This window comes from Halichoeres trimaculatus, unplaced genomic scaffold (genome assembly GCF_033239565.1).
Source record: "Halichoeres trimaculatus isolate MK-OKI-2021-1 unplaced genomic scaffold, fHalTri1.1 fHalTri1_scaffold_3, whole genome shotgun sequence".
In the NCBI taxonomy this organism is placed as follows: Eukaryota; Metazoa; Chordata; class Actinopteri; order Labriformes; family Labridae; genus Halichoeres; species Halichoeres trimaculatus.
The window spans coordinates 6,309,823-6,325,040 of record NW_027437181.1 but is presented as its reverse complement, the minus strand read 5'-3'; the positions used below and the strand labels follow the sequence as shown (position 1 = coordinate 6,325,040).

At 44.4% G+C, this 15,218-nt stretch overlaps 1 protein-coding gene across 3 annotated transcripts in view; it reads left to right on the top strand.

Moving 5' to 3' along the window:
• Nucleotides 1-229: 229 nt before the first annotated feature.
• The window catches only part of ppip5k1a (diphosphoinositol pentakisphosphate kinase 1a), a 31,691-nt gene continuing 16,702 nt past the window's right edge, over nt 230-15,218 (top strand). For all 3 annotated transcript variants that reach the window (XM_074665809.1, XM_074665807.1, XM_074665808.1), the window contains exons 1-19: nt 230-321; nt 4,080-4,469; nt 4,706-4,901; nt 4,973-5,063; nt 5,150-5,235; nt 6,471-6,625; nt 6,983-7,084; nt 7,544-7,705; nt 7,809-7,930; nt 8,043-8,144; nt 8,322-8,408; nt 8,492-8,567; nt 9,172-9,281; nt 9,562-9,647; nt 13,371-13,496; nt 13,947-14,068; nt 14,198-14,380; nt 14,608-14,749; nt 14,886-15,109. In XM_074665809.1, coding sequence (XP_074521910.1) covers nt 4,326-4,469; nt 4,706-4,901; nt 4,973-5,063; nt 5,150-5,235; nt 6,471-6,625; nt 6,983-7,084; nt 7,544-7,705; nt 7,809-7,930; nt 8,043-8,144; nt 8,322-8,408; nt 8,492-8,567; nt 9,172-9,281; nt 9,562-9,647; nt 13,371-13,496; nt 13,947-14,068; nt 14,198-14,380; nt 14,608-14,749; nt 14,886-15,109 — 2,316 coding nt within the window. In that variant the 5' untranslated portion in view covers nt 230-321; nt 4,080-4,325. The remainder of the gene's footprint in view (nt 322-4,079; nt 4,470-4,705; nt 4,902-4,972; nt 5,064-5,149; nt 5,236-6,470; nt 6,626-6,982; nt 7,085-7,543; nt 7,706-7,808; nt 7,931-8,042; nt 8,145-8,321; nt 8,409-8,491; nt 8,568-9,171; nt 9,282-9,561; nt 9,648-13,370; nt 13,497-13,946; nt 14,069-14,197; nt 14,381-14,607; nt 14,750-14,885; nt 15,110-15,218) is intronic.

Here is a 15,218-nt window from a genome sequence, read left to right as displayed (position 1 = left end):
ACTTATTTCAATTTTAAAAAAAGATAACTAATTGAATAAAATAAAATAAATACAAAAAAAATGAACACAAAATAATTGAAGTTAAGACTAATAAACTTGCTGTTCTTCATTACGCCGCAAGAGGCCGCCATCTTTCTGCCATTGATTAGATGTAACTGCGTATGGTGACCGTAGGCAGCCGATTCTGATTGGTTCCTGTCAATGTCATCACGCCCCCATGCCATCATTCTCTCTTGTCATTGGTTGGTTTAGAAGTTGACAGTGCGTGCGTCAGACCTGAAATAAAAACTGTCAAACGAGAGCTGCTAACCTCTGAAGTCAGTAAGTTGATTTAATCTTATTTATCCATTGCACACACGGCATCCATACGGCCTCGGTTTAAGAGCTGACCTGAGTCATCGACCAGTTATTAATATTCCGTCGTAAAGCTTAACAAACGGCTCGGGGAGCCTGGTTTACGCTGCAGAGCCTACCGAGCTGTTAGCACACAGCTAACGACGTTTACGTTGAGATGAAGGAGGATGGAGTTATTTTTACCTCAGCCGACAGCTCGCTATGCTTTAGACAACAACAGTCACTGTTTTTCTGTCAAATCATGTTACAGACCTCGTTCTCCTGCAAGCGCTAATGTTATTAATTAACCTGAAATAAAACTAGTATCGTCACTGTGGCTAACAGGTTAATTAACTCTGTTTAATTCAGTTTAACTGGTTTGTGCAGAGTCACAGAGGGAAAACAGTCCGACCTGTCACACCACATCTGGAAGTTCAGCTTTATTTCGCTGGAGATGGGATCCAGACTCGTCTGCAGACCTCTTCAGATGATATTTGTGACCATGCACTGTCACAAATATCACTCATACAGCCGAGACACTTCAGCCAAATGTTCATGTGTTACATCTACTGTCATAAGTATTCATTTTCAACGAGGCTGAATATTTTAAGTAGTCTCATCTGAACAAAATTAAGATATAAGGGTCGTATTATTTCATAAATCACATACTTCTCAGATATTACAAACTATGGATGCCGGTTATGGAGTTGGACAGTGTGTCAGGTCATCTTAGAGACTGCCAAACGTTGCAACATAGACACTGTATGAACCACAGGGAAAATCAGATGTAAAACAAGATATACCACAAAATATACAACAAAAATACAACTAACAGGAGGACAGCAGACAAATATTTCTGAGTGTGTGAATCTATCTGTCTGGAAGAAGATCTCTGAGAACACGCCGGGGACTCAGGTGTAAACTGGTGTCATGATAACATGTTGTGGCACAGGCTCAGGCTGCAGCAGCACAAAGCCTTGACTCACCTGCTTTAAGGTGTGGCACAGATGGGAGACACGCAGGAGCAGGAAGAGGGGATGGCGTGAAGAGTGGAGGCCGTTTGAATACATTGTGGCAAGGGTCTAATGATGGGAGAGGAGGTTAACTTCCAACTCTGACAGGGTAAAGTTGCGTATCTGTCACCTGCGATTAGGGATGGGTACCTTTCACATTTAAACAATATGGAACTAATGCCCAGTACATAGCAATCGGTGTCAGTATTCAATGGTACCAATTTTTGGTACTTTTGTGTGTGTTTATGTGTGTGTTTATGAAACATGGCACCCTTTGGTTTTAAGTGGATTGGTACTCGGTACTACAGCCAGAATTCGGTCTGTACCTCAGAGAAATACTATAATGACACACTTTCTGCTCCATTGTCATCAGGTTTATGTAACATTTGGGTAGCCTGTGCATTGGAAATATTCTAACATCGGTTTTCTGAGTTAACAGATCACCTCTTTTAAAGGGGACATATGCTGATCCCTGATTTGATACTTACATATAATATAATAAATTTGAAAACAAGACCTTTCACCCCCTGAATTTTCAAAAAATGAGATATTGTATTTTTTCTGATATCCTAGAACGAGATTTGATGCCTCTGAAAATAGGTCATTGACATTTGGCTGCGAGATTTTGACCGTCGTGACGAAACGAGGATCCTTTCTTTTTATTGGAGTAATCTGATAAAGCAGCTCCTCCTCTGTGATGTCAGTTAGTCACACAACCGCCACCGAGGGATACACCCACCAAGAGCCGAGTATCCCCCCTCAGATGCTGGATGCAGGGACTCTGCTCTGCTGAGCAGCTCGGCTTTACATGGTGAATTAGCAGTTAAAACACTGTAGTTTTAGCAGACGTCGTAATACTTGTGAGACTGTGATATTTGCATGCTTGTTCTGACATGCACTGTGAACCTGGACCACAATAATGCTGCGGCAATAACATAGTGACAAACTGACGGTAGAGGCGATCTTTAAACTACACTTTCAGCATGATGGATAAAACAGACAGAGAAAAGTGAAGGAGCAGGATGGAGCCCTGTTATAGAAATAGTTTATTGGTGAAGTCTGCCTATATTTCCACGTATAAACTATACATGTTACAGTACCGGTTTGACTCACCACACTGAAGCGTCCTGAGATGATCTGTGTCGAGGTGGATTTTCTTCCTCCTGAGCTGCAGAACTGTCCGGGTCTGACTCGGGGTCCAATACAAAAGGACGTATCCTACACTCTGCCATTTTATTAGTGCTATCAATGACTTACGGTGAAGTTTTGGCAAACAGCAAACTCGCTCGGTCTGCCCCATTCAATGTGGCGATTTTGTAAATACTGCCATGCTGCAAAAACCGCCCCCTGGCTCTACCCCCTCCGCCCTTCTGATAGAACTGACCCATCAGAGCACAAAGGGCTGCGATGTTGCGAGGTTACTGGAGGTCATTCTCAAAACTGAGCGTTTCAACGAGATCTTCAGAATGGCCTAAAATGAGGATATTGAGAATGCTATTGTGGGGCAATGAAGGAACTAAATGACTTGTACTGGGGGCAGAAATGCTTTACAGGCATCCTAGTCTGGCATAGTGAAAAGGAGAAACAAGCATGACATGTCCCCTATAAGTATCGATTAATCAAACAATAAATCAGTCTTTATAGATGAATTGCCAAATCAAAATCAACATTAACTCAAGATGCTTTAAAAACATAATCTCATAAACAGCATTATCTCATAGAAAACAATCTTAAAAAGCATGATCTCAACATTTTCTCATCATATCACAATCCCATGGACAACACAATTTCAAACATACACGATCTCATAAACAACATGATCCCTCTTCATGTTTCCATCATGCAGTGTTCCCCGATGAGTTCCTCTTCTTTCTGTCTGGCAGTCAAACAATCTCAGAAACCTCACCTTCCACAGATTACTGAGGTCAATGATTTCTCGGTCTCCACAGAGATCTGGATTCATACAGAAGGAGTGTGTTTAGGTCTAAGCTTTGAAGAGCGTGTAGTTGTCAGCGTGTGTGTGTGTGTGTGTAGCTTTGACTGTAAACATCAGCCCGGTCAGTGATGTGTATGTCCTCGGAGCGAGCTGTAACCCTACTCTGCTCTGAGGTTAGATGAGATCAACTATGATCCACTAATCCCCTCAGGTGTGGAGAGAGTTTATTTTAAATTTATCTGTGTGTGTGAGTGTGTGTGAGTGCTTCTGTATTTTGGGTGTGAATGTGTGATTAATGTTTCAGGATGAAAAGTGTATCTGCATAGAGAAACGTCTCCTCTTTGTGTCTGAGGAGACTCAGGGATTTGTGTGAGCTCCGTCCTTAGCCCTGATGGGGAGGCTGTGTGTGCGGATGGTGTGTCAGAGTTTGCTACATTAATCACTCCACTTGCAGCAGATCCTTGACTCAAAGCTGAAACACAGGCCTCACAATTTTATTTAACTAATATTTTACCAGGAATAATCCCACTGAGTTAAAAAAATAAATAAATTCTCTTTTAAAAAGAAGTCCTGGCCAAAACAGCAGCACATGATGTTGATGCCAAAGACGAACAAGAGAGTCACGCCATTCGTCAGCCCACCAATCATTAAAACACAACGTACAGCAGTGAAATTGGAAACTACCAGACAATAACATTACCATTCACAGGGCCGTGTGTAAGCCCACTGAGGGATGAGGGCCCAGGCGTTCCCCTGAGTGATAATCCTCCTCATGTGACTCCTGTTTGTGTTTTCAGGACCCACCTGTGAGCAGACTGCCTGCAGGAAGTGACCATCCAACAGGATCCTGCTAAAGTCTGAGCAGCATCCCTCAGGCTTTCCTCCTCCTCCTCCACGCACCTTCATCCCCTGCTGACCGTCTCCAGCAGAGTGGACCCCTCCCTCTCCCCCGGCCTCGGGCCCTCCCATCGGCCTCCCACTGCGGCGGCGTGTTGGTGTACGATGGCGTGGTGGGACGCTGACGGCTGCCGCGGGGGACTGTGATGTCAGAGCCCAACAGCCCGGGTGAGAGCCGGTGTGGCGCTCCCAGATTCTTCGTGGGCTGCGAGGACGATGAGAGCGAGGTCCCGGAGGACAGCATGAGGACGGACATGGAGCTGTACGAGGACGATGAGGACGCGGACTCGGTGGGACTACAAGCACCACCTCTGTCTTTGCTAGCATGCACATTAGCACAGGCTTTAGCATCAGCTACTCCACACCACACACACACACATACACTCACACACTCTCTGACTCTGAGCTCAGTTTGCTGGTCAGGTTAGGAAACATCTAAATTGCGAACCCTGAGATTAAAGGACCTTGCAGTCTGGTCCTGTAAGGACGTTTAGTTTCTGACAGTTTGTCCTCCTGCCCTCCTCAGCCCCCGGAGCGACAGATCGTGGTCGGGATCTGCTGCATGATGAAGAAGTCCAAGTCCAAGCCAATGACCCAGATCCTGGAGAGGCTGTGCAGGTTTGAGTACATCACTGTGGTCATCTTCCCCGAGGACGCCATCCTCAACGAGCCGGTGGACAAGTGGCCTCTTTGTGACTGCCTCATCTCCTTCCACTCAAAGGGTACACACACACAAACACACACAAAAAAGAGCAAGCAGGTTCCTCGTCTGATGTCCTGTTTCTGTGAGCAGGCTTCCCGTTGGATAAAGCAGTGAGCTACGCCAAACTGAGAAACCCTCTGCTCCTCAACGACCTGAACATGCAGTACTACATACAGGACAGGTGAGACACACACACACACACACCTTTATCAGTCTGTTTTGACTGCATGAAAATACACACCCATCATTACTCTTGTGTGTCTACAGGAGGGAGGTGTACCGCATCCTGCAGGAGGAGGGGATTGATCTGCCTCGCTACGCCGTGCTGAACAGAGACCCCGATAAACCAGATGGTAAGTCTGAGATTTCCCTGTTCAAACATCAACACGTAGTAATTATTATCAGTTTGAACATCCAGATAGGACCAAAGGGCTGGTACCTCTGAAGGAGAAGTTAGCCCAACCAAGTCAGAGTAGTAGAATGAGTGAAACTTAAAGCGGGGGCTCTCAGGGACAGTTAGAGAACAGGTAAGTCTTCAGACCAGACCAAGGCCCTGTTACCTGCGGCTCTGGAGCCTTATGTGGCTCTTTGACTCCTTTGCAGTGACTCCTTGTAGTTAAAAAACTGTTATTGAAATAAGGAATTTTTACTTTTCTTACAGATGATATTGATGACTGAAGACAGTGACGCTAGATGAAATAACGCATTAACATTTTGTTGATCTAAATATTCATCACATCTGTCAATGAAGCCTGCTACCTCTCTACTTCACCTTCAACAACATAAACAGCCCACCAACTTTCATGCACCTGTGGCTAACCTCAAGTTTTACAGCCCTGAGAAGATAACTACATCTACAAAAAGACTAATCTGGAAGAAAATACTGATTTTAATTCTGTGTGGAGGAATTCATTTAACTACAATGTGACTGCTTATTATACGAGCTAGATATGTGCAAGACATTAGCAAACAACAAAAAATGAGTTAAGCAATATGAACAATGTATGGTATAAAATTAAGGAATTCTTTCAAAAATTTCAGTTTTTTTTTTCAAATTTATTTTCAGCTATTTTAATTTTTTTTTTGCATTTTTTTATTTTTGCATTTTTTATATTGACTTTTTTATATAAATTTCACAATTTTATTTCTTTTTTCTTTTTTTTTTTTTTACAAACTGCAAATACATCAGATATAAATTTGCAAAAATTCAAAAAACTTCTTGTGTTGAGAATAATTTACTAAATTTTAACTGTGTATAAAATGTTATACACTTCATAGTCTTTGTTGTGAGGATAAAGTAGATTTTGTGGCTCTGAAGTGCCTTTAATCCGGGTGAGCTGAGGCAAAATGGCTCCTTTGAAAGTAAAGGTTGCAGACCCCTGGTCCTGACCAACTGTCACATGTTACAGAGGACTGCAGCAGTCACCTTTTCCCTTCAGCATCAATCCAGCAGAGTACAGACCTTTACGTCAGAAAAACACTGAGTTTGTTACTCAGGTTACAAAACATCTTTTCCTACAAGGTTAAGTTCTCCTTAGATTCTTCCTGGGGTCTCACTGCTCTCTATGTGTGTGTGCGTGTCTTTCAGAGTGTAACCTGGTGGAAGGGGAGGACCATGTGGAGGTGAATGGAGAGATTTTCCAGAAGCCGTTTGTAGAGAAGCCAGTGTGTGCTGAGGATCACAATGTCTACATCTACTACCCGACGTCTGCAGGGGGCGGCAGCCAGAGACTCTTCAGAAAGGTGAGGTGTTTCAGGTGTTTTTATGGCACAACTGGGATTTTATTAGAATTGTTTTTCATATTCAGACTATTTTGACCTCTACATCTTTTTTTCTACTTGAACCCACGCTTGTATCCCCTCATCTGTTCTTTGAACTCTGGTTAATTGACACATTGTAAGATAAAAGCTGGGGTGAAGAAGATGGACCCCTGGTCAGACTTTGGAGCCAGGTCTTTATCTGTAAACCTGATCCTGTGGTCTGACCTGTCAGCAGAGACAAGATAAGAATGTTTGGTTTGGGATCAGTGAAGGACAGGTTTCTGTGGATAGCTCAGAGTTTATTCTGATGAAAATGTGCGTGTGTGTCCCTGTGTGCAGATTGGAAGTCGCAGCAGTGTGTACTCACCAGAGAGCAACGTGAGGAAGACGGGCTCCTACATCTATGAAGAGTTCATGCCCACGGATGGCACCGATGTTAAGGTGGAGTATGAACTCTTAAGGTGGAGTATGAACACAGTTGATCTCGGGGGCTCTCCTGTTTGGTTTCAGGACATTTCAGAGGCTCCAAGTCTGAAAACTAAGGTTTAACCTCACAAACTCTGAGTGAAGCAGTTCTGAAGCTGGGTTTCTAGAAACAAAAACAAAACTAAAATGATCTTAGAGACTGCTCAATACTGTTTGGTCCAAGGTCGCTGTGTTTGTACCAGTAGGTTCATTTAGTTTGAGCCAGCCTTCCTCCAGAAGAACCAACAACCAGCTCATGCTCAACAAAAAAAAGTTAGACATCAATTCTGAGATGATTTTTAGATGTTTGGTGTCAGCCCTCACTTTCTCCGACCTTACCTCGACATCAGCTGTCTCTGACCTTACCTTGACATCAGCTGTCTCTGAAGCTTTGAAGTATGATCTCACGGTTCAACCTGCCTCACCTGTCCTCAGGTGTACACTGTGGGACCGGACTATGCTCACGCTGAGGCCCGAAAGTCTCCAGCTCTGGACGGGAAAGTGGAGAGAGACAGTGAGGGGAAGGAGGTCAGATACCCCGTAATGCTGTCAGCCATGGAGAAACTGGTGGCTCGAAAAGTCTGCTTGGCCTTCAAAGTGAGTCCCTTTGACTCAAACAGGGGCAGACTGTCAACACACAAAAACTGTAATGATAATAAGATTTAGTCTTAATAAATCAATCTGTTTCTGGTCTCTGCAGCAAACAGTTTGTGGCTTCGACCTCCTGCGAGCTAACGGACACTCGTACGTCTGTGACGTGAACGGATTCAGCTTCGTGAAGAACTCCATGAAGTACTACGACGACTGTGCAAAGATCCTCGGGTAACAGTTTCAGTTGCTGCTCCAGTATATGTGTGTGTGTGTGTGTGTGTGTGTGTGGATGTATGTGAATGTGTTAATGTGTCTCTTACTTCCTCTATGTGTGTGTGTTTAGGAACATTGTGATGCGGGAGCTGGCCCCTCAGTTTCAGATCCCCTGGTCCATCCCCACAGAGGCTGAGGACATCCCCATTGTTCCCACCACTTCTGGCACCATGTGAGTCAGTTTAAAGTGTGTCCAGGTGATGTTGGATTTCAGTCACCAGGATGGATCAGACGAGTGATTAGAGCTTCTTTAAAGCTTCCTGTTCCAGCTGCTTAAACTGTCTAATATCTCTTGAAGTACAATTACCTGTTCAGTCTCACCTGTTTGATCTCACTGTTTCCTCCTCAGGATGGAGCTCCGCTGTGTGATCGCTGTCATCAGACATGGAGACAGGACGCCCAAACAGAAGATGAAGATGGAAGTCCGTAACCCCATGTGAGCGCCCTCTGGTGGTTCTTCTTTAACCCGCACACACCTGAAGTCCTGCTGTCTCTTTAAACTCTGTGTTTGCTCTGCAGGTTCTTCGATCTGTTCGAGAAATACGGGGGATACAAAACTGGAAAGTTAAAGCTGAAGAAGCCCAAACAGCTGCAGGTGTGTACAGAGTGTGTGTGTGTGTTTTTACAGTTAACAGGCAAATTCACTCGCTACAGTTTCCCTTATACAGATTAAAGTAAGAATATCAGTGTTGAAATAGAAAGTAGGAACAAATAATAGAGAAATTAACAATAACTTAGCAAAGTAAGAGTCAGAATAGTTGTAATAGTCTCTGGACTGAAGCTCTGATGTCAGCTGATGTGGTTGTAATCACCACAGACAGTCTGAAGCTGGATGATAAGCATCCCAGAGCGTCTTAAAGACCCAGAGTTCTGCAGGAATCTCCAGAGGTTTAAACAACAAGCCGACTTCAGAGCAACCAGCTGAGCAATATGTAAACACAGCATCAACAACAGCAACAGCAGAAAGAGAAAGTCTGAGAAAAGGACCACAGCTGTCTCTGGCCACGTGTCTACAGAGGACACAGTTCAATGAACCCCCAGAGAGGAATCTGACAAGTTAAGAAAAAAATAAATTAAACAGAAGAAAGATCAAACTGGAGACACTGAAAGAGGCTGCAGACCTTGTTTGTATGTGTGTTAAACTGTGTGTATCTCCCTGTGTAAATGTGTGTGTGTGCGTCTCTGGCTCTCTGTGGCAGGAGGTGCTGGACATCACTCGGCAGCTGCTGGCGGATCTGGGTCAGCACACTGACTGTGAGATCGAGGAGAAGAAGTCCAAACTGGAGCAGCTGAAGACTGTTCTGGAAATGTGAGATTCTCTTTTTCTCTGACGCTGTCATGGATCAGTTTTGTAAACGTTAGGTTAACGGTTAGTGTGAGCTCTGTCCCAGCTCTGCTGTCTGCTCCCCCTGACTTTCAGTCTGCACAAAAGAGACTCGATCGGAAGATTCTTACACTCAGTGTTTGAACAAACATTGAATTAAATATTGTGACTATTCATGGTCAGGATTGGATCAGGAACAGCTTTCTCTCATCCTGCATTCAGACGCATTAAGCAGTCTTCATATTGACACTGCTTCTCTCTTCAGGTACGGCCACTTCTCAGGGATCAACAGAAAGGTGCAGCTGACCTACCTGCCTCATGGACAGCCCAAAACCTCCTCAGAGGAAGAAGGTAGGACATGTTTTCTTCCCTGATCCTTCAGTTCTGAAACCCTCTGAGGGTCAAAGGCCCCTAAATCAGATTTACTTAATCCAAAGAAAGGTTTGAAAAGAGTTAGTCTTTGATGTGCTACGAGGTCAGGGTCAATATATAAGGTCATAGTCAATGTATGAGGTCAGATTAAATATCTGATGTTAAGGTCAATGTGTTATGTCAAAGTCAATGTATGAGGTCCGATTAGATACATGAGGTCAGAGAAAACAAAGATAATGGGATTAAATATATGAGTTCAGAGCCAATATATGAGGTCAAAGTGAATATATGAGGTCAGGGTAGAAGAGGTCAGCGTAAATATATATGATCAGATTAAATACATGATCTCAGTGTAAAGTAATGAGTTCAGTAAATATCTGATGTCAGATAAATAATGTGGTCAAATTTAAATAATGATGTCAGAGTAAATCTTTAAAGTTGGATTGAATATAATGGTCAGGATAAATAAATGACATCAGATTAAATATATGAGGTCAGATTAAATATATATGAAGTCTAACATAATAAATGAGGTCCCATTAAATGCATGAGATCAGAGTCAATGTATGCGGTCCCATCAAATACATGACATTAGATTAAATAAGTAAGGTCAGTGTAAAAATTTGAGGTCAGAGTCAAACTATGAGGTCACAGTCAATATATGAGGTCAGGGTAGATGAGGTCAGAGTAAATATATAAAATCAGATTAAATACATGATGCCATTGTTAATTAAAGGGGTCAGTAAATACCTAATGTCAGATTAAATAATGAGGTCAGATTAAAGTGATGAGAGCGGAGTAAACCTATAAAGTTCAGTTGAATATAAAAGGTCAGGAAAATAAAGGAAATAAATATATGAGGTCAGATTGAATAATTTAGATCTAAGATAATAAATGAGGTCTTAGTAAATATGTAAGGTTAGATTAAATGTATGAGGTCAAATTAAATAATGAGGTCCGAGTTAATTAATATGAGATCAAAGTCAATATATGAGGTCACATTGAGTATCTAAGGCCAGAACCAGTACATGGCCACAGCCTTAAGTGCAAATCGGTTGACTATCCCTAATGAAACACTAACCACTAGGGCTGTCACTTTTCCTCAAAATCAAAGTCGAACGGTTTTCAACCATAAACGAAAATAATCGAAGATAATCGAACACCCCCCCCCCCCCCCCCCCCCCCCCCCGCCGCCGCCGCCGCCGCCGCTGACCGGCTGTGAATCACAGACACGAGACATTTCCTTTATATTCTCAGCCTTTTTTTATTGCCACAAACACTGCACAACGGCACTAACTGACTTATTTTCTCATATTATTTGCCAGAAACACAAGCCTGTCAACCTGCTCAGGATCAAGTGCTGCTCTTTTTTTGTTAACAATGTTGCCTGCTGACGAGAACACCCGTTCAGAGCGCACTGAGGTACCCGGCACACACAGATATTTACGAGCCAACTTTGAGAGCTGCGGGTATCGAGCACACCCTATTTCTCTCCACCAAAGCAGGGGGTTGCTGTCTGCAGAGAGTGGGTTCTCTCTCATGTAGGTTTGTATTTCTTGAATGGAACTCGCGTTACTTACAACAGAGTCACTCGTTTTGTACAAACTCCCAAACAGGGAGCCCATCGCTCCAAGAGCAGCTGCCCTCTCTTCAGGTTTACAGTCACTGTCTGTTTCATAGTCATTCATCTCACGTGACAAGCTGTCAATGACAACATTTTTCTTCTCTGGTGAAAGGTGGACTAAGCGAATGAACCGGGGGTCCAGGAGCGCTGCTTTATTGAGAAGCATCCACTCGCCGCTCTCCTCACAGTAGCGCGCTTTCAGATTAGCCAGCATCCGCTCTGTGAACATTATGAAAAAAAGAAATATTTTTGTCCTAAACTGTCATGTATTCTGAAGTAAATACAAACCTCTGAATAAATAGTTTTTAACACTGAAATACGTATATTTTGATCATTTAAACGCAAAGCTGGCGCAGATTTAGACAGAAAAAAATTGTATGAATACCTCTCACATTCGTGATGACGGGTCTGTATGACGGGTCGGGGGTGCTCAGCTGTGACAGCATGACGTGCTGCAGAGGCAGGACAGCTGATGCTGTGGGGTAGGCATCCGTCGACAGGGCCTGAGTTGCCACTTTAAATGGCTTCAGAATGTCCTTAAGCTGATCCACCATAGACCATTCCAAAGTGCTGAGCTCCAAATGGGACAGCTTCTTTTCAAAAACAACGGCAGCCACTGCAGCTTGTTGCTCGGATGCGCGACAAATCATGTCGTAAGTGGTATTCCATCTGGTAACGCAGTCATTTATGAGTCTCTCTTTTTTTAATCCAAGAAGCTCCTGCTTTTCCTCCAGAAGGCAGGAGTCGGCCGGAGACCTCCCGAAATGAGCCGCAGTTTGTTTCAGTCTGGAGAGCGCTGTCTCAACTCCTTTAGCCTCCAGTCCCTTGCGCACTGCCAGGTTCAGGGTGTGAGCCAAACACGGTACAACAATAAGCCCCAAATTGTGCACGGCGTTCACATAGTTAAGAGCATTGTCTGTGGTAACAGACACGACTGCCTCCCGGGGTATGCCGAAGTCCTCCAGCGTGCTACTAATACTAGCGGCTACGTGTGCAGCTGTGTGGCTCCCTCTAAGCTCTTTAGTGCACAAAACATAGTTTTCAAGTTCCCATGTGTCAGAAATGAAGTGAGCCGTCACCGTCACATAAGCATGAGTAGCCATCGATGTCCACCCATCGGTAGTAAGGGAGAGCGTCTTGTCTTTTAATATAGTCTCAATGTTTGCCCGCGTAACATCGTACAGCTTTACGATGTGGCTCGAAATGGCGGTGCGGCTGGGAATGGTGTACCGTGGCTCCAGTTCCATCATCAAGTCCCGAAAGCCCTCTCCCGTAACCACACCAATGGGCCGCATATCCTTGCATATGAATCGTGCAATCTTGTCGGTAATAGCCTTTTTCCGCACCTCTGGTAAGGACCCTGCCGAAAAAAACGTTGTCACACGGGGCTGAACACTCGATGAAGCACCGCTGCACTTTGGCGCCTCCTCCTCGACTGCATGGCTTGGATGAAAAGCCGATAGATGAGACCGCAGACTTGTTGTTGAGGACGAGTAGGTAAACTGCTTTCCACATAACCGACACACAGCCCGGTCTTTGTTTTTAATTTTCCCATCAATGGCGTAGAACCCAAAATACTTCCACACATTGCTCCTCAGATGATTCGGTGTTATTATTGAACGTCGTCCACTGTGGCTCTCTGCGTCTTCCATTTTTATCAACTATACTTCACTCTTTGGTCACTGAGGTCAAGAGAGAAGTTCATACGCGATGGAACTGTCGAGCTTTGCGGACAGCGCCCTCTGCTGGATGAAAGGGTTCACTGCTCCAGGCGCCCTGATGAGCTGCTGAACCCAATATTTTACGTTCGAATATGTATTTACTAATCGGTTACGGATATTTATCCCCATGTTCGATTGATTATTCGAATATCGAACATAAAGTGACAGCCCTACTAACCACACCTATATAAGGTCAGAATAGATAAGGTCTGAGTAAATATCTGATTAAATATGTATGAGAGAGTAAATAAATTATGTTATTAAATGTCTGAGATCAGAGTAAATGTCTGAGGTCGGAACCAGAGGCCAGAGTTTATATACGGGGTCAGGTTCAATATGTCTTTGTTTTGCTCTCAGACACTAGGAAAGAAGGTCCATCTCTGCTGCTGGTGCTGAAGTGGGGCGGTGAGCTGACGCCTGCAGGCCGGGTTCAGGCTGAGGAGCTGGGACGAGCTTTCCGCTGCATGTACCCCGGAGGACAAGGTGAGACACTCCGATTCAGACATTCCTCTCAGGTGAAAAGAGCTGTGAAGTGTTAGCAGCTGTAGTTAGAGAGCTCTGATTCCGACAGGATAAGCTGTTTAGTCAATTGTTATGGTTCCAGTTGAAGGTATTTAGAAGAAACGTGATCACTTTGAGACATACATCAAACAGTCTACTTTCTTACTCTGAAGTTCCTTTCTGCACATCATGGTGTGTGTTTGAGTCAGAGATCAGTGGAGACAATCCTTCATTCAGAGGCGGTTTCAGTCACAGAGTGAAGGACAGAGGAAGGTTTATGACAGAACACTCCATGACGAGCTGGTGACCTCTGACCACAAGCTGCTGTTATATCATCATCACCTCTATCATTACCACGAGTAAAAACCAGAGATCATCCATCTCCCAGTAACCCTGGACCATGGTGTGTGTTTGTATCTGTGTGTGTTTCAGGAGACTACGCCGGGTTTCCAGGCTGTGGCTTGCTGAGGTTACACAGCACCTACAGACACGACCTGAAGATTTATGCGTCTGACGAAGGTCGGGTGCAGATGACGGCTGCAGCCTTTGCAAAGGTACAAAGAGTTTCACTCTCCTCAGAGCGTTAGACACGTTATTTTTTGTCTGGAACAACCTTAAAGAGAGGGTATTGTTCTTTATTTTACTCAGTATGTGTCCACGCGTGTGTGTGCTTTTCTCATCAGGGGCTGCTGGCTCTGGAGGGGGAACTGACCCCCATCCTGGTCCAGATGGTGAAAAGTGCCAACATGAACGGTTTACTTGATAACGACAGCGACTCTCTGAGCAGCTGTCAGCACAGAGTGAAGGCCCGCCTCCACGAGATCCTGCAGAAGGACCGAGACTTTATTGAGGAGGACTATGACCGGGTGAGTGTGCAGCATCAGTCTGTCATCAGGCACAATCAACAATGAGCACACTGAACAACGTCATCCTCACGAGAGGGACACGTGATGCGGCTCCAAAATCAAAAATGATTTTTAAGACATGAACCCTTGATTAGATTTCAGCTTTTGTAGAGTTTGAAGGAACAGTGTGTTTGGACTTAATTAAATAAACTGCTCTGTGCTTTTGTGTGTGTGTGTGTGTTTGACAGCTGGCTCCGACCTGCAGTGCTTCTCTGGTAAATTCAATGAGGATTGTGCAGAATCCTGTGTTCACCTGTGACCAGGTGTACGCCCTCATTCAGAGCCTCACCTCTCAAATCCGCACCAGGATGGAGGACCCAAAATCTGCAGGTGAGACAGGCCACCTGGTAGAGCTCCAATAATCAATTAATCAATGCATACAGCACCAAATTAGAACAAATATTGTCTAAAGGCACTACAAAAAACAGAGAGCCAACATAAAGACCATATGTGTGTGTGTGTCCAGACTTGCAGCTGTACCACAGCGAGACTCTGGAGCTGATGCTGCAGAGATGGTCGAAGCTGGAAAGAGATTTCCGCATGAAGAACGGACGCTACGACATCAGCAAGATCCCCGACATCTACGACTGCGTGAAGTACGACGTGATCCACAACGCCACGCTGGGCCTGGAGGACACGCTGGAGCTGTTCAGGCTGTCCAGAGCTCTAGCCGACATAGTCATCCCTCAGGTGAGATGCAGGCAGGGAGGACAGTTGTGTTTGACTCAGACCAATGAGGAGAGATGACTTTTTGTTTAATTTAAACAGGCCCTCTAGTGGTAAGAAGATGGAACTGCAG